Raw genomic sequence first — 24,077 nt, 5'->3', positions numbered from 1 at the left:
CAGCAGTTTTTGTAACCACATGTCAAATACTGCAACTTTCATGAAGAATTTGTCTCTGTACATGTAACAGACACTATATATTGTGCCTGTGGTGTTTAAAGCGCAAAGGATCAAATGCGGTATGCCCCGTTATCTGCCCCAATATTCTGACATTCATGATTTTACAAATTTTACATTTTTATGATTTGAAATTATAATTAATATGCATGATGGTTCTGGAAAAACTTTTGATTTTAATTATATTGTCTTGAATATAAAATCGGGATGGTTTATTGAGGCGCACGTACGAGATTTTCGCGAAAACAACAGAAATTTACGTGTACAACATCAAAATTAAGTAGGAGCGCAGTTTTGCTCCACAAAGATATTTTAGTTTTGACTTTCTTTGTGGAAAACAGATCGACTCCTTAAGTTTCGTTTTGGAGCACGACTGCGCTCATATCTAAAGATTGAAAAAATATCTCAAAAAGGCGAACCTCGTCCGAAACACAAAATGAGCGATGACTATAATAATCGAAGCGACGAGTTTATCCGGATTTTGTCGTTCCTGTGATAAATAATTCACACATATTTTTGTTTTGTAAAAATATTATTTTATNTATGGAAAATAACGATCGGATTTGGCTGAAATAGATTCATAAAAATGATTAAATCTAAGAAAATCATCGGTATTTCTACCTGTCTGACCAACGTTTTGTTCAGGGATTTCCCTCTACTAGCGCATGCGCATAGCACACCATTTCTTTGTAAACAAAATGACTGGCCGTGTGAAGTAAGCGAAAGAAAAGTGTTGTACCGTGTCAGCTACGAAACGAAAAGTTGCCAAATGGTCAAAAGATAGCACAAGGAGTACGTTACGGAATCATTATTGCAGGTGGGCAGTAACCTGCCGTAGCAGTTAGTACGGTGCATGCATTCTTCCGAATAGCCCGTTAAGCTGAAATGGAATCGACAGAAATGCTAGCGCTGTTTATGTAATGAATAAATATCTAAAACTATTAAGCTCGTTAGTATCTTTGTCCGAGTTTGAACACAGATGTTCTTAGTTTAATATGTTAATGTGCATGCATTGGAGAGAGTTTACTTTGTGTTTCTATAATTATACAGTGGTTTATGCGAAAGGAAGGGATAAGTGACTGGTTAGTTTGATTTTTCCATGAGGCCCTCCAAGGGATAACTGTTGTGATGGCCCACGGCGTATTTTCTGGGTCACCGAGATACGTGTTATCGAAGTCCGTGGATTTACATAATTTATAATATTACCGGGTTCAATAAAATGGTATGATTTAATTATATTGCTGAATTAAACGATTATTTTTGTTTTTACATGCAAGATTTAAATTAGTACTCATATGAATACCCGGCCTCCTCTGCCTCGGCAACATACAAAAAAAATCAGAAAGGTTGTCCCTTGGTGTAGGGAAGGTGTTTAGCCACGTACCATCTGTACCGGCCACATTCCGGTACTAAATTCAATATATATTTAAATATATCTACTTTATGTTTATGCCTATTATCATTGTTGACATTTAGTTGTAAATGTATGACGGGAGAAGGCTGTGATAAATTGTAAAAACTTGTGCCCCATCCCTTGTTTAATTTTATTGGCAACACATTTATGTTTAAAGCTAATAAATTTAAATTCTGAATATTGGCAAGTGTGCAATTAACTTCTAATGATGAATACTTACTGTTCAATAAGTTTGAATACGGACTTCGAAATCATATAACTTGGTTTCATAGTGCGGCAAGAAGTTGCATCGCCTGACGGCCCCTCTCTGGGGGCCTCTTTGGAAACCGTTTCATCTCGCTCGCACCACTTGTGTTTACTGCCTAGTCAGGTGACGTTATTGGCGCTATTTTTAGCAGGGCTTTCCCGAACAATTCAAGTGGTCAAATTGGACATTTGGAACGGACTATGAATATGGGGATAGCGTGGTAACATAAGTGGAAGTGCATACAATACATAAATTCATTAAAAAAAAACGCCTTTTCACGTGATGTCCCTTTAAAACCTGTTCAATATTGGTACATTTCAGGCACATTTTAGGCACAATTAAGGCATGCCTAAAATGTGCCTTTTTATACCTCTGACTGAGGTATACCTAAAATGTGCCTAAATCGTACCTCTGACTGAGGTATACCTGAAATGTGCCTTGATACGAGGTACATTTAAGGTATGCCTAAAAAATATCTATCCTTACTGGGATTAAATTCCTACTATCCCTGCTAACTTTTTCAGAAAATAACTAGTCAAGATTTTTGCAAACAATATTTTATTGTGATACATTTACTGATTTCTAGTTGAAACAGTACAAATTTAAATAATCATAAGTTAAATAAATTAGAACCTTTATAATATAGACAGATATACACACTGACAAAGTGATAATCTAAAAAGTAATGAAGTAACTTGAAGACAATTATTACTGATGAAATCTTTTGCATGTAAATTAAAATATTTAAAAATTTGTTAACAATTACTAAATGGGATACAAACTTTCGATAATTTAGATTTATTCAGCTTCATAGAATAATATATATACAAACACATCATAAAATAATATAAATGGGACAATCCCTTACAGTTATACCTCTTCATCTGTTCATAAATCAAAAGAGGTTTTTGGGCTTAATTAACATAATGTTTAAATTGCAAAACTAGATGGAGTATTGAAGTTCAATCATTTCATTTGTTGTCTCTGGGACTTTTGTAAAGAAGAAAGAATTTAATATGAACATGTGATGATGTGCATGTGTCAAAAATAATCGGGCAAATATATATAAGTACAATATCATATCATATATTAAATAACTTATAAAAGACTATGAAACTTTATTAGGAGACATATATGCCCAACTTAAGTTATGGCCTTATATCTTTTCAAGCATTGCTTAATTATGTATACAAGGAATACCCACAAGTATACAATGGCATGGAAAATGATTTGTTAAGGTAAAGAAAAATAGAGTTATTGTATGTAAAACTGTGACAGATACAGATGGAGAGAGGGAGAGAGAGAGAATACTTTTTAAATATTTATATGCCTAAATTTGTTTGTGTATCATAAGTGTAGAAGACATATTACAGTTTGGCTTGCCAACAAACATTGGGAATTTACATAATTGCTTTTAATTACAAGAAAATGTTTGCTCTATGTCAAGTACATATTTTGTACTGTAATATTGGCGAAAATAGCACTGCCTCAATAATTGTCATGTTTGCTGTACTTTATTATCTGTATTTTTTGTATATAATTCTTAACAACTTTAAAGCAGACATTTCATGCAAATGTACAATGTTATTGTCCAGTAAAAAAATAAAGAATATTCATATTTTGATTTTATTGATTGAAAGATTTATTTGTCCATAATTTTCAGGCATATTTACAGTTGTAGTTTGATGATTAAAAAAATACTGAAACAAATACCATGGATTGTATTGAGGTGTTGTATACTCTCATCTCAACTACATCTATAAACGGGGGCCGAGGTGGCCAAGTGGTTAAGATGTCTAACATTCTGCTACCACCAGCCCTCCACCACTGGGTCGCAGGTTCGAGGCCTACGTGGGGCAGTTGCCAGATACTGTCCACAAGTCAGTGGTTTTTCTCCAGGAACTCAGGCTTTCCTCCACCACCAAAACCTGGCACGTCCTTAAATGACCATAGCTGTTAATAGGACGTAAAAGACAAACCAAACAAAACGTCTGTTCTTCATTCAATCCTTCAATTTGAATTGATGTTTTAAGGAAATCTGTCACAGCTGTGAGTCGCACCACATGAACTGCTGCAAGAAGTGATATCTACACTGACATAATGCACCCGAGATGAGATTGCTCAACACAGTACTACTATAACTCGGAGTTTTTGTATGATCCTGCTACCTGTTACGAAAAGTGACATTTAACTTGTTTTTATGCATATTAATAAACTTAAATTTATTGGAGTAGGAAAACAAATACTAGTCAAAATATATACTGATCACCTGTGTTCACAAAGGGACCATATAAACCATCCTTTGATGAATCAAAACGTTGCCCATTCATTTTCACAAGAACAAATTCGGAACGCAAAACAATCCACTAAACAGGATATTCCAATCTCTATAAACTGTCATTGCCTATAATCACATATTTACTTGTAATAAGCTGACTTTTTGGCCTTTTTTTGGAAAGACCACAGCTTAATGATAATGATAAATTTGAGACAAAGTGGCCCTTTTGACAATCTGATTAAAAACATGTTACATGGCTTCGTTAACTTCGTACTACGCCTGAACGGAGCCATGTAACAGATTGCCCTTTTGAGAGACTAAAATTGCATGCTTACTAGGTGAAATTGCTAAGAGACAATTGTTTATGATGTCGCAATATCATATGATGTCCGATCAATTAAAAAAAAAAACTATAACATTTTACCCTTTTGTTGTGTAGAACTTGCAACGTATGCCGATGGATATCATATAGTTCACTGTTAAGTCAGTATTTTTATCTTTCACAACCGATTTAGATAGTTTTGAGAATAAGAAAAATCTGCCGTACTTGCGAGTTATATATAAAACTCAACGGGAAACCATTCAACAACTTCATTTACTGATCGATAAAGGTCCCCAAGCAAGTCCGTCAACAAGTTTCTACATATCTTCTGGAACACTTTGGATATAGATTTCACTGTTTTGATCTTCAACACTGACGAAATGGACGAAATGACCACATGGTGGAGGAAACCATTCATTGTTAAAAAATGTAAAACTAAAATAATTTTTAGCTGTCCAGCAAACGGACAAAGTTCTGAGTAAAAACGTTACAAATAACTAAAATATTTTAATTGTACAAGTATTATAGAATTCTTTTCGTAGATGTTAATAAAACATAACTTTTTTTAGAAAGCAAATGGAGACTCAAAATCTGAATAAGTGACATTCGGCGACAGACAGAGCTTTTGAAAGTTCACTGCTTAAAAATGATAAATAATAAGTACATGTTATAATGATAATAGAGATGTAGATATACAAAAATATATTAATATTAATATGAAATTAATAAGTTATTTTGTGATAACCTATTGTTATGATTTGCAATACAACACGAGGGTTGCAACAAATGACAGTCGGCCAATCAGGCAGCATGAACTGGAGCTGGCCAACACAGACAAATTAACCGTTCACTTTTGCGATTATCATACCAACATGTGAACCCACATAAATAGTTAAATAAATAAAATATCTACTGCTCTGTAATTCAACAACTCTCTACTCTAGTACAAACACCAACGTTGGACCAAAAACTCCACCGGGCGATAGTCAAGTAAACAAAACGCTATATATACTGATCTTCTTTTAAACTTACCGTAAACATGTGTTTGATGTGGAAATAGACACGAATCCTAAAATCTTTGGATGAATACTATTTTGTGTTCTTAGCAAATTTTACTGTTGCATTGTTTCTGAATTGTTTTAATCTAAAGACCCGGAATAAATCTGTCTAACATTGATGACACATTGAGATGAATGAATGTTTTTTTGGCCTGGTGATTTCCCAATTTTCCCGTGTTCAATCATGTGTCAATACCTTGCTTATATTCCTGTGCCCTTTCGCTCTATTTTGTTGTATGTATGATACTTAATTATCCGCTGATTGATTCAAATTTTACCTAAAATTAATGAAAGGATACAATATGGGTACAAACAAGTAGTGAGCTTGGAGTACCTGCATAATATTCTTTTTACAATTTTGGTACTCGGGATAGATATTGGGTGTTGTACATGTGGGCTTCATAGAACCGGTGTTCATCTTGACGGTTTTGTCTTTGATAGCCAAGATATTCTTCTTCCAGTTAAATTAATTATTGAAGTATGTTTTTTCATTGTTGGTAAATTTGCATGGTTGTATTCCTCAGTTCAACTAACATTGGGTGATATCGCCGTCCAGGCTATCAAAAAGTGGATTTTAGTATTAATTTCATTGCAGGCATAGTTGCATTTGTGTTTTTCTCAGATCGGCTAAGATAGTTTGATAATCTTTTAACATCCTAAGTATTGGTTTCATTAAAGGCTTCTCACAAAGTCATAGTCGTGAATATTTTCTAAACAGAATATTTAAATTAAGTGTCCGATAACAGTTTGTCCTACTTAAAGACTTGCTATCCTCGTCGTTGACCAAGTGGAACCGGTGAAGAACTTGTATACTACATCGCAGTGACTGTTGGTTCCTGAAATTTTCAAAAACAACATTTAGTTTTAATGTATTTAATTAAAGTATATGCCTAGCATTTAACAAATTCTAGTTCTGCACCTTCAGTATGTAACACGATATAGGTAAACATGAATACTTCTATTTGTTCTGGCATTGAACAGAAAGTTTGTTTTGATCAAACGAATTAGTAAAGTATTTAGGACTTGTAATAACGACAATGACAGTAGTTAAATAATTGCATCAATCAAATAGTATTCTTGTACATTCTATATGAATCAACATCATCACAACAAATACGGAGGGGACACTCGTATTTTACCGGAAAGCCGGGTAACGATCGTGAAAGCACAATTAGTTGTGGTTGTCACAGAGACTGGTAATGATTATGGTGTGACCATTATTGTCATACAACAAGATGACGTCGAGGAGTCTGGTCGCTTAATTTCGAGATTTCGTTCGAAGACAGTTTTTGGTTTAACGGAACTTTCGTTTACACCTTTCAGAGCTCAAGGACTTGTTATTTTCAAAGAACATGCAAGCGTGTGGATACATTCCACATGTGAAATTCTGCAAGCGCGGGTATAGTGTTGAATATTTTAACGTAATTACTTACTTAAAGGTTATAGTCTTCTTTCTTAATTTCAACTGTTATATTAGTATACAGTTTTTCTTCTTTCTTGTGTAACACTCTATACTTTAGAGTGTTAAGCCCATCACTATTGATCCGCCGAATGGCGTTTTTCAATAATTGGAATCTGAAGATAGAAATAGTAATAGAAATCAAATTCCAAGGTTTATCAAATTGTACCTCGCCTTGGCCTGCATAGTTAATATATAAAACAACAACATTACCTCTTCCGTTTATATTTTATTGAATGATCGCATAGATAGCACAACATGTGTAAAAATTAAATGCAGCATTTGAACAAAATCGAAAGCTATTTTTTATTCCTCAATGACTCTGTTTAGAATATCTTCTCACTTGTAGTATTTATGAAAATCTCTTTGATATTTGAAAATATTCCATGAAGCTTTTTATCACATAATGCATTGAATATTAACCCATGCAATGTGACCTTTCAGCCCTGTGATTGGTTGTAAGTTTCAATTGTTACGTCACGCCTATGACAAGTACATGACGTCACAGACTTACGCACTGGAGTCAAAATGGCGGCTTTTTACATTTCAAGTTTGCATGCAAATTGTCGTTTTTCACCAATAAATGCCACAAATCTTGATTATGTGATCAAAAGGATCTTACACTCGTTTTCATTTCATATGAAATTACTTTTAATCAATCAAATCAATCAATCAATCTACCGCATCGCTAGTCAACTCATGAAATCAGTATTTGACAGATTTACAAACAATATTTCAAGTCACCTCTGCGGTAAGCTCAATTGAACCAAGAAGTCTTAGACATAAAACAGAACATCTTTTGTTTGTCCTCTAGCAAATTTAAAAAATAACATACAAAATTAAATGAAACCAGTCCCGCGACTAGCTAGTTTATTGGTACATTTGCCGGGCAGGTTTTTGAAAGACCATTGATCTGTTGGAAAATAATACACGCAAACGCTTGGTCTATCATCCAATAATTCATGCTTATTAATCAATGAAAAGTGTCGTTATAACGCAAACGTGGTAGATTTACCAGTACCGCCAAACTTCGGAGATTTGATGACACAAATGTTTATTTACCATTAACACATACCTTTTTAGTGAAAAAAACGTGTAAATTTGATGACACAAACATGTAATTAGCAGTTATGCTTACCTTTTGGGATTTGGTGACACAACCATGTATTTAACAGTTATGCTTACCTTATGGGATTTGGTGACACAAACATGTAATTAACAGTTATGCCTACCTTATGGAATTTGGTGACACACATATGTAATTAACAGTTATGCTTACCTTTTGGGATTTAGTGACACAACCATGTATTTAACAGTTATGCCTACCTTATTGGATTTAGTGACACAAACATGTATTTAACAGTTATGCCTACCTTATAGGATTTGGTGACACACATATGTAATTAACAGTTATGCTTACCTTTTGGGATTTAGTGACACAAACATGTTTTTAACAGTTATGCTTACCTTATGGGATTTGGTGACACAAACATGTATCTAACAGTTATGCGTACCTTTTGTGATTTGGTGACACAAACATGTATTTAACAGTTATGCCTACCTTATAGGATTTGGTGACACACATATGTAATTAACAGTTATGCTACAAACATGTATCTAACAGTTATGCTTACGTTAGGGGAAGTTATGCTTACCTTTTGTGATTTGGTGACACAAACATGTATTTAACAGTTATGCTATGCCTACCTTTTGGGATTTGGTGACACAAACATGTATCTAACAGTTATGCTTACGTTAGGGGATTTGGTGACACAACCATGTATCTAACAGTTATGCCTACCTTATGGGATTTGGTGCATTAGAACGTTCATGGAGATGCTTTATCATTCTGTAACGTGCTATCGCTATGCTTTGCCTTTCAACAATTAACTTGGCGTTACGGATTCTGAAAACAACTTTCTTTGTTAGTTTATCAAATAATAAGGAAAAGAAAAGAAACGAGTCATGTATAACTAACCGAGAATTTTATAATTTAATGACACTTAATGTAGTAAGCTAGTTCGATTATGAAATTTAACTTAACAATTATTCAGAAAAGAACTGATACAGTTAATACCATTACATTAATTACAGGAACACAAACACGGATTCGTGAAGATTTAACTGGACAAAACTTGTTGTTCACCACAATACAAAAGTAAAAGACAATCTTATTAGAATATCATGTTCGGAATCAGGAAGAATTATTGGTAAGGTATCAAAACAACTGGTATTTAACGAAAAGAAAACATTGTTTTAATCACCTCCACCAAGTAAACTGCTCCAAAACGATTTTGTCTTGACACATCCTTAACTATGATAATAAAATAATCCTACGCTAAATAATGTTTAGTCTTAATTTCCTTACATTATCTAAATAGAAGATATAAATAGAAAGTAAAAATATTAACATGTGCGTTTGTGAGATACTTTATTTTGGTATGATACCGAATGTGGTGATGGTGGAAATTTTTGAATCAACTGTAAGTATAAAACGTTTGTTTAATCAGCGAATGGCATATTTATTTGTTAATGGTTTACGGATATCAAACAGATAAAAAGTAACTGATATGCATTGTATGATCGTATACAATGGTAAGGAAGAGGATATAGAATATCAAGTCTGAGCTTTAATGCTTTATTAAATGAGAAAATGATGAAACGCAAAAGCATTTAGCAGTTTGTTTTGTCTGGTTATAAAATTAATTGACAAAGTAGCATACCTGAAACCTAAATCGTTATCCTCTCCTCCCCATCCAAAGTACAAATTAGAAAATCCGTTGATCTTTTCAAAAGCAGCTCTCGGCAACTGAGTCACTCCACCGATAAGGTTTGGAAAGACTATTCTGAAAGCGATATATAAAAACGGAGTTTAATTCATAGCATGCTATGTATTGCGCGGATCAAATATCTGAACACACAGGGCTTATTTGGTGGTTTCATTAGAAATTAGATTACATGGATATGTAAGATAGGACTACTCGAGGAAGCGAATAAGACAGGTTTCATAGAAAATGATATTCATGGGAATGACTGACAACTATCCAACAATAATCCAATGGACGATTAATAGCGGTTGGCTCATTATATTATTAAATCATATATGATAAATCATGGAAACGGCTCACATGTGCGTTTTGGTGCGTAAGGTGATCGTGGAGACGGCTCACCACTGTAAGGTAATTCGTGGAAACGACGCTCAACTGTAAGGTAATTCGTGGAAACGACCCACCACTGTAAGGTAATTCGTGGAAACGGCTCACAACTGTAAGGTTATTCGTGGAAACGACTCACCACTGTAAGGTAATTCGTGGAGACGGCTCCAAATAAAATGATAATTCGTGGAGACGGCTCACAACTGTAAGGTAATTCGTGGAGACGGATCCCATTATAAGATAAAATCATTGATACGGTTCACAACTTTAAGTTAATTCGTGGAGACGGCTCCCATTTATATATATACAAATCGTGGAAACGACTCACCAATGTAAGGTAATTCGAAGAGACGGCTCACAACTGTAAGGTAATTCGTGGAGACGGCTCCAAATAAAATGATAATTCGTGGAGACGGTTCACAACTGTAAGTTGATTCGTGGGAACGGCTACCATTTATATATATACAAATCGTGGAAACGACTCACATCTGTAAGGATATTCGTGGAGACGGCTCCCATTATAAGATAAAATCATTGATACGGTTCACAACTGTAAGGTAATTCGTGGAGACGGCTCCCATTTATATATATACAAATCGTAGAGACGACTCACAACTGTATGGTCATTTGTGGAGACGGCTCACGACTGTAAGGTAATTCGTGGAGAATGCTCCCAATGATATGATAAATCATGGAAACAGCTCCCAATTGTATTGTATTTCGTTGATACGGCTCGCCACTGTGAGGTAATCCGTGGAGAATGCCCCCCTATCATATGATAAATCATGGAAACGGCTCACAACTGTAAGGTAATTCACGAGGACAGATTACTACTATACAATAATTCATTGATTAAGACAACCAATGACTACTGTCTTTGAGATGAAATAAAACACTATTTCGATTGAAGTACAGATAGCTGTAGACATGTGCTTACCTATAATTAAACTTGTTGATTGCAACAGACAGGTGGCGTACGTTTGTTCCACACCCGTAGTAGATGCGGTCATCCTCAGGAATGAGATCGACGTCATGGAAAACAAAACACGTGTAATTGTATGTTTTTATAGCTTCGGCATATCCAATGTTCATCAGCATCCCCCTGTTAAAAGTGTTGCTTCCAGCCTGCAAAATACCATTTCCTTGGCATTACACATTGTCGTTCTCATCTTACAAACGACATATAAGTTGTAGTGTCACACAAGGTATTGTTTTCTATAACACTAAGCCTTATTCCCAGCCTGCAAAATACTGTATCGTTTTTATAACACTTCGAGTTGCTCACAACCTGCAAAATACTTTATCACAGATTTACATTTCCACGCTTTATCAACTTTGTTCAGATGCATTCCGTTTTCGGCACTGAAGGGCGCTCTTGTGTGATTAGCTATATTTGTATAAAACACAGCGACTGCATTTAAGGCATTTGTATATGAATGATTATCTGGCTTTGGGAAGGGGGCTTGAAGTAATTCCATTTTATTTTCGGTGATGAAGATCTTTCAGTTTCAGAAAATTTATTGTTCAGATCTTAGAAACAAAGGGATTGGGCAACAGGCAAAGCGATGGAGATCTTCTTATACTTCACATTAATAACATAACGATGTCCATATTACAAAAAACACCTGTTTCAATCAGGATATTTAAACCAAGATCTTGTTAAACCCCTTAGGCCAAAATAATGTAACGATCCAGGGATGATTAGGGAATTAGAAGTCAATTATTTCTATGCTGAAGAGAATCAGGTGAGTTTCAAGGATAATCCTACGATGAAACAGATCGCCATACTTACGAGTCGCATGTTCGGAATTAACACAGGCATGACAAGAAAATGCAACATATATATAGTTACCAGAGACTTGAATCGTGACAGTTAGATGTCATATTCCTTTTATTTTTATTTTGGAACTGTTATTTCAGCCGGAGATGTCGACAGACGACCATGTCACTATCTTCGCAAACATCGGGATCCTGGGATTGTGCGCATGCTCGGACCGCCAGTCGTAGCATTTTACACCAATCACCATTTTTTCATGTTTCGGTATTATCATATTTTTCATTATTCTAATTTATTTTTGTGTCCACTGTGATTTGTAACATCACCATGGTTCCTTAGTAATTCATCACGACGCTATGATCTCAATTTTCACCAGGAAATTCGATTAAATCTTGTATCACCTGGCTCAATGGAACTCATCTCATCCCACTTCCGGTTATGACCGTGGTTTGTTTATAACCCTGACAAGAAATATGTCTCCTCCAAAGTGGTATGTAATAACTTTAATACTACACTGCATCCTTTCTGGCTATTTCCCTCGCAGTAAGACCAAAGCACAGCCTGCACGACAACAATTTAAATCGTCAATGATGATGAACACCTATCCACCCCTGAAGTCTCACAATGTTACTACGACGTTGGAAGCCTGTTGCGTTCACCTTTCAAAACACTAAATCGGACACGACAACATGATTACAATCATTATCGTATCTCACTTATTCCTCAAATTGATTCCATGTTTCCACTAACATCGTTGTTCGTCTGTCTGATCAACATTCATCCGACGCATCAATACGGTGTTATGACTGCCACCAAACGGTACATGAAAATTTTACTCCTAATAAGTGGACAGACAGAACTCAACCCTGGCCCATTTGTGCAAAAGTACAAGAGACCTGGTTACACTCTGGTGTCCAATCTTCAGAAGTAATACTTCCTGTTTATATTACATATCAGAACGACAGGAAAAGTGATTGTTATAGCGGTGTCCTTATTGCAATAAAGTCCAACCTCATTAGTACGCCTGTATACAGTAGTCAAACATCAGAACTACTATGCGTCAAGATAGAGTCTACCAAGAGCAAAGCTTTGCTTGTGTCCTCATAGCCCTCCAGGAATGTGTGAGAACGGGCCACACGAATCCGTGGATCAATACCGACATCAGGCGCCAAATCAGACCTAGAGACCGGGCCTACCATAAAGCCAAGGCTTAGAAAAGGACATGGATTGGAAAAGGTACCACACCCTAAAAACTGAGACAAAGAGAGAGATCCGAACAGCCCACAACCATTATGTCAGTAACATCATCAGTCCGGACAGTAAGCAGAACCCCGAACGATTCTTGTCTTTTATCAAGAGTAACAGACAAGAATCGTCTGTTGTCGCCCCCTGCCTGTTGTACAGCGATGCCAGAACTAGGTCTGAGATCTTTAACTCCCAGTTCAGCTCCGTATTCACCTCAACATTATGCCCTCTATGGGTCACAGTCAACATCAGACAATGCGTGACATCACGGTAACAGAGCAGGGAGTGAAGAAGCTCTTGAAGGGACTCAAACCACACAATACTTCTGGCCCTGGATTCCATATCAGCAAGACTGCCTAAGGAACTATGTGAGGAACTCACACCTGTCCTCACCACCATTTAACAGAGGCATGTAAAATGGCACACGTAGTCTCGGTTTTTCAAGGGGACTGCTCCACTGCTGCAAACTACAGACCGGTATTGCTGACTTCAATTTGATCAAAGGCAAAGCTGATTGAACACATCATACACAGCTCCGTCATGCAAAATATGGACGACGAGCAAACACTATCAGACACTCAACACGGATTCCGGAGAAGGCGCTCGTGTAAGACGCAGCTAGTGAAGACTGTTTACGACTTTGCGTTGATGCAGGAAAACAGATGGACATCGTACTTCTTGATTTTTCCAAGGCCTTCGACAAGGTCCCACACGAGCGACTACTCGTCAAACTTCACAACTACGGAATCGAGGGAAACCTACATGCATGGAATAGGAACTTCTTAAACAACAAGAAGCAACGAGTCATCGTGGAAGGGAGCAAATCATCGGAAGCGGACGTACTATCAGGAGTACCCCAAAACACCGTGATTTGCAGGTTTCCTTCTAACGATGATTACCTTCTTGCTTAATGTATAACGGTGATTGTAAGCCAATAGTTTTACAATTATAACTAATACAATTGTCCATATGTTTGAAAGCGCTTTAGAGTAATTTTTCAAATCATATAAGGCACTAGATAAATGTTGTATATTATCATTATTATGCTCGATCATCTCGGATGGGACCTGTAGGCTGTCGGGAGAGCTAGGGCCAGGGCAACATTAGTGTACAATATCATTAATAATGTTGTGGAAGTAGAGTTTAGCCAAAAGATCTGTCAGGTAGATGCAAGGACCAGTGGGGCCACTAGCGGTAGCCTAAGGCAAATCCAGGTCAAAATAGACATCTACCAAAACTCCCCCCCCCCCATCTTTATCTGGAACAACATCACCAGTGATATTAACGCCGCACAACTNACCAGTGATATTAAGGCCGCACAGCTACAGTCGAGAGCTTCCAGGCCTCATTACGACCAGAGGACCTCACAGGGAAGCACTACGGAGACTGAACCGCTGAACCAATGAACTCGTTTTTAACCACAGTTTTTCACCATATTCTATTTATTGGTACCGATTGTCATGCATTCAGTCGAGTTGCATTTACGACCGACTACTGAAGAGTTGATACTTATAACTTGTAATTAAGACCAAGTCTTTTAAATTTTGGATTCCGTATGATCCAGCTAGTCCTACAAAATGTACATAGGATTCTCTTTTTATAAAAAAGAAACACCCCATTTTTATCTGGCGGTTCTAGATATGGCCACCATATTGCTGGAGCAGCACACCCCTTAGGGTTAGCTCCTGTCTAGGAAGATGATGATGATGATGATGATGATGATCGGAACTCTTTAGTGTCCGGATGGTCGAAACTAATACCCAAATGTAAACCCCGCAACGGATATGGACATTATATCGGCCGTAATTCGGAATTTGGCAGGAAAGGTCACGTGCGATTACTCATGAATAGTATAAAAGGCGAGAAAGTCGTCGATTTTAAGGTCATTCCATTAAATATCTTCTGCCAAGGATGTATTGACAATGTGTCTAGTTTCTTGATTTTATCCAATGATGGGTAAAACTTGTGAAGCTTAAGTAATTTCTTGAGATCATAATTCAAACAATAACTGATTTCGGATACATATTTGACTTCACTCTAGTTTCGGGTAAATCTTACCCAAGTACGGGTAAACTGGGTACCCGGACATGGGTAAAGCACCTTAGGTAAATAAGTAAGCCATTCTCTATACTGGATCCATATGGATTGTGAGCTGGATACCAATGTGTTTTATGATATTTATCATATTGTTTACTTGCATTTCTGCTTCTGGTCTTCTTTTGGTCACAGTTCTAGGCTGGGAACGAACCTTAATTTTATGATAAAATTCTCTATCTAACCCAATCACGACAACAAGATACCAAGTAGTGAAAGTGTTACAATACTTACTTTGATGGAGAATCTGAAAGATATTTTCACCATAAATTTCCCATTTGTCCTAGACAATTACATTTTCAGTAAGTATACATTAAAACATTTTTTGTATTGAATGCTGTAGAAACGAGCAGTCATGAAGCTGTATATGATATAAACTATCTGATAATGACGAAGTTTATTGTTATAAGCAGAGGATTCACTATAAAGTAAGGGCTTCGTACTATTGCTCGCAATTGCAATTCTAGTTATTATTAAGTCACCCCGTGGTGGAATATATACACTGTTATAACATTCAAATGTGCCAAAAGTTCAATAACACGTATATGAATATCAATTGCTGATTTTGACCCTATCAAACGTGTTTGTGTTACTTAAAAATATAGCATTCATACAACCTGTTCGACTAAGAATATTCCGTAGTCAAGCTGCTGTGTTCGAAGCATTAAATGGAGGTTATAGAGGACCGTGCGCAGCTGTAATTCTCTGTTCCGGTAGGGTATCACTATGGCTACTCGCTGGCTAGTTTCACACATCAGTGGGGCGTAACGTCCGCCTGGGTTTAGATGGTCCAAAATTGTCTCTAAATCTTTTAATGGTGGTCCTTGATGATATGTTCGCAAACAGCCAACTGTAAAATGGAAATAACGTAAAATTTCTCACAATAAGTTTCTTCTTTTCGTTCTTCCGTGTTTTAATATTAGTACGGCATGTTGGATGTTTTTTAACGTTTTGTATTCAGTTTTGACTCTTTGATTGTATACCTTTACACTTTTATTTCAATCTATACTAACAATTTTAAAAACTAGCAATGCTTATTTTAGAAAGGTAAGAATTAGTATCAATGTGGGTGTTACGTACATATACGCTACACTTGTACTTTATTGTTGCTATATCTCTATCGTACTTGGTGCTCAGCACCGAGCCATTTCATCGGCGTACATCTGTATTTATATTATTCGTTCGTTTTTATTGCTTTTAATAATGTTTTTCCTTGATTTTTTTTTACATCAATTATCCACACTCAACTCGTGTAGATCAATCATTCTCTTTCAAAGCATACATATATTGCTACCACATTCTACTCCCTATCTGGACAACTCTTTCATTCCCTTTCACACTCACTTTGTGATATGTTGATAGTGATGTAAGTACAATCTTTAGTAATGTTAGTTGTTTTAATACGTACATGTATGACTAGAGGTTGTCTAAGTGGTTGGGCCAACCCCTACAAACAAATACTTCCTCTAGCCATATCTATAAGTTGTTTATCAAACTCATAACTAATTCTTTGGGCATACTTTGCTGATATAACACGTATACCTATATTATGTATTTGTTCCCTTAGAGGAGAAATTCTTTAAACTTTAAACAGCAAAGTCAATGTTCTATATCTTGTACTGTCGTATATATACTGTCTAACCAATGTTCTAGAGAAAACCTGATAGGTTGGGCCAGTCCATACCGACTAACACTTCCTCCAGCCATAGGTATAACTAGGGAAAGGTTGGTCCAGTCCATACCGACTGACACTTCCTCCAGCCATAGGTATAACTAGGGAAAGGTTGGTCCAGTCCATACCGACTGACACTTCCTCCAGCCATAGGTATAACTAGAGAAAGGTTGGTCCAGTCCATACCGACTGACACTTCCTCCAGCCATAGGTATAACTAGAGAAAGGTTGGTCCAGTCCTACCGACTGACACTTCTTCCAGCCATAGGTATAACTCGAGAAAGCCTGAGAGGTTGGGCCAGTCCCTACCGACTAACACTTCCTCCAGCCATAGGTATAACTAGAGAAAGGTTGGTCCAGTCCATACCGACTGACACTTCCTCCAGCCATATATATAACCGGAAATGATCGATAACCCTTTATCTAAGTTCCACGATGTTCTAAAATTATAATTAACAAAAAACGAGAATTAAAATAAAAACGGTTTCCCCTAGTGTATTAACGATTATCTGTCAGTATGTTGTATTACTTGTATGTAGATTGATACTACGTTCACATATTACGAATAAATGCTTTTTATAGGTTGGACGGTTTGCGTCGTAAAGTGATAACATGTTGTTATTCATGTTTAAGAATTGATACAATGTTTACAGTGTCCCTTTTTTGTTTAGTTTGATGATATGCTTTATATATAATAAACCCAATTTGAGTTAACAAAATATTTACTTCCACAGTATTAATCTGGTATATCTTATAACCTAAATTCAGCTTTATTATTTTCTTTTGCAATTTAATCTTAAAACCAATTTAACTGACACTATCTAGTATCACTTTTAATTTGAACTCAAAGGTAGCTTCAATAGCTGTTACACATGTATACACAAATAAGTCGAGAGCTGTTATACACTTAAATAAATAACGAAACATCCATACACGAGCATTCAGAAGTGTCCCGTTACCCAGATATGGGCAATCACAGGTGACCGCTCCTTACTAGTGGGAATTTTAATGAGCTAACAGGTCACGTGATACTTGTGACGTCATAAGAGCAGGTGTGGGGCACTAGTCCATATACTAGTAGCTAGGGTTCAGGAGCTACAGTAATATATATATACATTGTACTAGTATATTATAAATCAGAAAAATGATCCTTACGGACGAATAAATATTATATAAAGAAAAATTCTTAACAACGAGTCTTTAGTACTTTCATCTCTTCTAGGAGATTCTTCAGACTCATTATACTAGTATATACTAGTTAACCATATAGGTTAGAATTTTTCCATAGCGTTAAGCATGAGTAGATAACGCTCCTGAACCCTAGCTACTAGTATATGGACTCTTGCCCCACACCTGCTCCTATGACGTCACAAGTATCACGTTCATTATACTAGTATATATATAGGAGTTGTAGCTTCTGATTGATTGTGTGGTTTTACTTTCTTTTCACTTCCGAGTATGGTTAACCGAACTACTCGGTAATGAAGCGGAAGTTAAAACACTCAATCAATCCGGAGCTATACAGCCCCATTGTATGATCGTAAGAAGCGACTATATTTGGGATCTTATCTTTTCTCTTTTTTAAACAACTTTAGTTGAATGTTCGCCCCTGTGAGGAACGTTTATGGTTCTATCCCCTGACCGAGACATACCAGAGTCTGTAAAAATGGTAGTTTCTACTCATGCTTATCACTCAGAAATTTAGGAGTCCTGCTGGGTGTCTTCGGCAGTATATTTCAGTGCGGTAGCACTATAAATTCGGCATCAGTTCTGCGCTATTACAAGGAGACAAATACGAACATAACGCAGCCTCCCAAGACCAAAACGTGGTGTTCTGGTCCCTCCAGCAGTTTTTGTAACCACATGTCAAATACTGCAACTTTCATGAAGAATTTGGCTCTGTACATGTAACAGACACTATATATTGTGCCTGTGGTTTTTAAAGCGCAAATTTGTCTGCATTTATGGTGTTTTGAGGATCCAAATATTTAGAGACAGACCATGGTTCAGTGTCCACACTATTGACCACTATCAGCTATACTGCACTGTACTGGTTGACACTTCCCTGTACACCTATACACCTGTATTGGACATCTATATATTTATTGTGACAAGTGTATTTGTGTCTGAAGTGAAAATGGCTTCTACCAGAAATGCGAGCACCAGCAACAATGAAGGACAGTCGAAGGGTCCTAATTCTGGAAGACTTGGTGACATATCAAGGGGGAAAATGTCTACCGATGAAAAGCTGGATAATATTTATGTTATCCTATCCACGCTCAAAGAGGAAATACACTCACAGATGATAATTCTAAGAGAGGATACTAAAAAGGAAAACAGAGAACTTGTTGAAAGACTTGAATGTCGTGTTTTTGATCTCGAGGAGTAGAATGATGATTTAAACAGACAGTTAGCAAATTGGAGCAACACTTGGTAGAATCGGAAGATAGGCAATGTGAGCAGGACAATACACTAAATGATTTTGAACAGCACGGAAGGAAAAGCTTTATTCAAATAGTGGGACTTGAGGATTCCATCAAGAATGAAACTGTTGAGGAGTGCGTTGAAAAGATTGTGAAATTTGTATATGACAAACTGAATGTCACAATTGATGAAGCAGATATCGACATAGCCCATAGACTTGGTGTGTGCCAGCGGGGTAAACCTCGAAATATTATCTGTAAGCTAACCCACCGTAGGAGGCAATTCGAGATGATCAAACAGAGGAAATTACTGAAGGGAACACGATGCTACATTATGGAGGACCTAACCAGGATCAATCAACAGACAGACTTAAAGAGGCTTTTGAACTTTTGATCCTGGAGCACTGAGGGGAAACTGTTTGTGTTACTGAAAAACGGGGAAAAACGGAGTATTCAATACAACACGATCCAGGCTTCGGCTTTCCTGATGAACGATGACAATTTTACCCGTAAGTGAACTTATCTGTGAAATCGGTGACTTTTTTATGTACAAAAAAACATCCTTATGAAAAATAAATATAACATATATAAATGTGTGCATATATAGATTGATCAGATAATGACATTATATGATTCATACTGTGTATTCGTTTGATATGGCTTGGTGATACTTTACAAGCTAATATCAGATACGTTTTATTTTTGCTACCTTTAATCCGCATTCGTATGTATGTATGTAATGTATGTATGTATGTTTGTATGTTTGTATGTATGTATGTATGTATGTATGTATGTATGTATGTATGTATGTATGTATGTATGTAATAGTTGATGGTAGACTATGTATATAGGTATAAATGATATGCAGTCATACTTTTTATGTGTGCGGGATGAAACCGATAGAAAGGATATTGTGTCTAATAGCTAATATATTAAAAGTCAAAGTATCGCTGATATGGGCTATATCTTATCATTGTCCCAATTGGGACGGTTGCAACCGTGTAGGAAATTTTACCTATAATAATAGTCTTTTCTTCTTTCGGAACAACTCGGGATTTCTTAACGAATTTAACTGTTCATTTCAAGGAAATATTTGGGGAAACATTTAGAAATTGACAGGTTTTTAGTGGGAGTAGTATATAGAGCGACACCGTTCATTCCGTACTGTATCGTATAACTACATGTATTTAGTGATTTTTGTATAATTTCACGTTCCTTTTTTTCTATCATTTTGAAATGGGTTTGTTTGGAGACAGTGATAAGCAAAACAAGTTTTTTGTAAATATGTTTTGGGTGAAAACAATAATTGATTTGTTCTTTATTTTTTTAGTGGTACAGTCGTCGGAGTAGCATATGCACATGTATTTGTGATTGTTTCATTCTTCTGCCGGGACCTCGGTTATTTGTCATTTCATCATATTTTATTGAGTAGGATTGAACAGCAGGCTAGGCCTATATAAGTTCTCTTCTTAGGTTGACATGACAAAGACAAAGATGAATGAAATGGTTTGTAAGAAAATATTGATGCAAATCATATATAATAAGTAGCATAGACATATATATATATATAGCAGATGGTATAGGGGAGATAATTCCATGTATGTTTCAATTACATATACATATATTTTTATATTTTTAGCTATACAATGCTCATATTAAAAAGTTAATCATAATTAATTAGTAATAGGAAAGCAATGCCCTAATGATATATTAAACAGAGAAATTGCTACAATTGTTTTTTTTGATATTTTGTCATTAATGCCTCGGTTGAGACAGCAGATCCCACAGGGGTCATTGAGAACCGGGCTCCGAGACCGAGACAGAGTGTCAGCCAGAATATTCAGACGACCTGGAAGGTGCCTCACCTTGATATCTCCTGACATAGCAACAGGACCTGGGTGGATAAAACACACAGAGCCGGGGAACGGGTGCCCCCCTGGCGCTGCAGATAAGCCACCACAGAGGAGTTGTCTGTCGCCAGACAAATGGCCTTGCCCTGCAGGGAGGATCGAAGACCCCGAAGGGCCAACAGAACAGCACGCATTTCCAGAACATTGATGTGTCCTGAAAGCTGTTCCCCCGCCCACACACCCGCCGACGTCTGACCGGAAAGGTATGCACCCCAACCGGTCATGGACGCGTCGGGGTAAAGGGTCATAGCAGGAGATGCCCGAACCAGAGGAACTCCTGCCAAGACATTGCTCTCGAGAGTCCACCAACGAGCTGATTCCTTCACCGACTCCGGCAGAGGAATGTACACATCCCACTGCCGAGACACCGGAGACCAAACTGACAGAAGGAACAGCTGGAGCGGACGGATGCGAAGCCGACCCAAGGGAACCACATCCGCCAGTGAATTCAGGTAACCGAGGAACCGAAGGAACTATTGAACCTGAATCCGCTCCACACCGACCAGAACGGAGACCAACAGAGAGGCCTTTTCGAACTTGGACGCTGGTGGAAGGACAAACCCCAGATCGGTTCTGAACGGATAACCGAGGAAAACAAAATCATGGGAGGGGAGAACCTCCGACTTCTACCTGGAAGGGATGAACCCTAGGCGGCACAGAACGCCCAGAACCGACCTCGTGCTCCGGGACAGGATAACTGGATCCACTTAGAGCAACAGGGAGTCGTCGAAGTAGATGTGTGCATCTACCCCGAGACTGTGGAGGTGCCCCACTACTACCTGCAACAACTTGGTGAAAACCAAGGGGGCCGTAGTGAGGCCGAAGGGCATAGAGCGAAACTGGTAAACCTTTTGCTCGAAAGAGAACCTGAAGAACTTCCTGGCCGACCTCCTGACAGGGATGTGAAAGTAAGCATCCTTCAGATCGATGGACGTAGCCCACATTCCTGGACGCACTGACGCAATGATGCGTCGTGACGTTTCCATCTGGAAGTGCAGGGAATCGACGTACGTGTTGAACGTACTGAGGTCGATAATAGGCCACCAGGTACCGGATTTTTCTTCACGAGGAAGACCCGGGAGTAAAACTCTGGACACCACCGGTCCGGTGAAAGTTCCTTGATCGCGCTCTTCGCGATCATGGCCTGAACCTCCGACCTGAGAGCCTCCACCTTTCCCGGATCGGAAGGAGAAGGGAAAAAGATAGGCACTCGCGCCAGAGGTGGATCCCGAAGGAGCGGGATGCAGAGACCCTTGGACACAACCCCTAGGGCCCAACTGTCTGATGTGATTTCCTTCCACTGAGGAACGAAATGGGACAGCCGACCGCCTACTGGCAAGTCCGGAAGGGGCCAATCTAGCCCTTCCCAAATCACATCGGCGGAGCCTCCCGCTCCCAAGGGCGTGGGAGCGGCGACAGACAGTTGACAAGGAGTTACCAAGGGCAAGGAAGAGTCAGGAACCCTTCCTACCTCTAGAAAATTTGGCTTTGCCTCGACCCCTATGGGAACCCCTACGGCGGAAGGAAGATTTCCGACGTTCCGCCGGAGCGGAAGTCGGATGGGCAGCCTGCTGCTGAAAGCAGCCGTTTTTGCCTTCTTCCTCCTACGCCTGGAGGAGCCAAAAGCAAGCCTCTTCCTGCTAGCGCCCTTGCCTGCAGAATTGTGGCGTGCATCCTCAGACGCAAACGGGTCCAACCTCATCTCAGATTGCACTGAGGAAAGGTTCCCGCCAAACAAATCCTCGCCAGTCAAGGGAACATCCAAAAGGGTAGCCCGATAGGAATCGCCGACTGGCAGTCCAGAAAGGACCGACAACCGGCAGGCAACAACAAGGTGTGACATGGCAGCCGACAGTAAGGCCATCGCATCAAGATGTGCCCTGCAAATTGCCTGGCTGAGGCGCTCCATCAGTCCAACCTTGCTGGGGAGCTGCTCCACCGACTTGCAGCTCGCAGCCAGCAACGCAGAAGTAAACCAGTCTGCGTAGGACAGAACATGGAGAGCCAGCCTAAGGAGTCGCTCCAACATAGAGTGCTCCCTAGGCCCCATCACAACCTGGTCAACACAGCGTCCCGGCCACTTATCCAGATCCCTCTCAAGGGAAACGGAATTAGGGCCCAAGACTGGGTCGTGGATGCGGTACGTATCGGCAGCTAAATCTGCGATATCAGCAACCACGACCTGTAAAGCCGAGAGGGAAAAGGCTTGCGAGCCTTGCTCAACTTCTGCTTTAATAAAGCGTTGACCTGAGCGAGGGACGAAGCAACACCTCCTCCCTCCGCAAGAGACCTAGAGGCCGAGGAGGCAGATGCTAGGGGAGGTAACATGCTCTGAAGGAGCGAAGTGCGCTCCGGTACGGCCAAATCCGAGGAAGGGCGTGGGCAAACCCCGTCCCCCAGAAGCTTCATAACTTCTGCACGTAAAGTGCGAAACAAAGTCGAAACCTCTGGAGGCACCGGATCAGCATCTCGGGGCCGGGATTAGGAAACATCGGAAGGGCCTTCCGAGTCCAACCCAGACGAATCCAACGACTCCAAATCAGAGTCAGAAACCTCGCCGACTCTATCCTCATCCCGAGTCTCCGTAAAATTGGAGCAACCGGGAGAGCCCCGAAGAACGTCCCTCTCATCACTAGGAGAGGCACCCGCCGAATCCACCTCCGAGGAGGGGTGCGAGGAGGTGAGAGAGAACGTGACCTACCCGAAGGAACTATCGGGCCAAGCGATAGTCCCTGAGAGACAGCAGGAGCAGGATCAAGCGACCCTGGAACCTGCTGCAAGGTAGGAGTTGACGCAGGACAGTGGAAGTTACTTGTAGACTCGAACTCCAAAATAGGAGCTCGAGACAACGCAGCACGACCAGCAGCCCTAGCATCACGCGGTATCTGCCTGACAGAACCGGCAGCAGAAGCTGGCCGGGAGCGTGAACGCTTACGCGAACGACTCGGAGGCGGATGGAGGGGGGG

The 24,077-nt window shown here is 38.8% G+C and overlaps 1 protein-coding gene across 1 annotated transcript in view; it reads right to left on the bottom strand.

Annotated features, from left to right (window-relative positions):
• Nucleotides 1-5,537: 5,537 nt before the first annotated feature.
• Nucleotides 5,538-24,077, bottom strand: part of LOC110449812 (beta-1,4-N-acetylgalactosaminyltransferase bre-4-like) — a 22,433-nt gene continuing 3,893 nt past the window's right edge. Inside the window, exons 2-7 of the mRNA XM_021496909.1 lie at nt 15,724-15,956; nt 10,928-11,115; nt 9,559-9,681; nt 8,637-8,741; nt 6,810-6,951; nt 5,538-6,212 (exon numbers count right to left, since the gene is read on the bottom strand). Coding sequence (XP_021352584.1) covers nt 6,810-6,951; nt 8,637-8,741; nt 9,559-9,681; nt 10,928-11,115; nt 15,724-15,956 — 791 coding nt within the window. The 3' untranslated portion in view covers nt 5,538-6,212. The remainder of the gene's footprint in view (nt 6,213-6,809; nt 6,952-8,636; nt 8,742-9,558; nt 9,682-10,927; nt 11,116-15,723; nt 15,957-24,077) is intronic.

Source organism: Mizuhopecten yessoensis, unplaced genomic scaffold (assembly GCF_002113885.1).
Source record: "Mizuhopecten yessoensis strain PY_sf001 unplaced genomic scaffold, ASM211388v2 scaffold4823, whole genome shotgun sequence".
In the NCBI taxonomy this organism is placed as follows: Eukaryota; Metazoa; Mollusca; class Bivalvia; order Pectinida; family Pectinidae; genus Mizuhopecten; species Mizuhopecten yessoensis.
The sequence above is the reverse complement of the archived record's forward strand: the minus strand, read 5'-3'. Positions and strand labels throughout refer to the sequence as shown.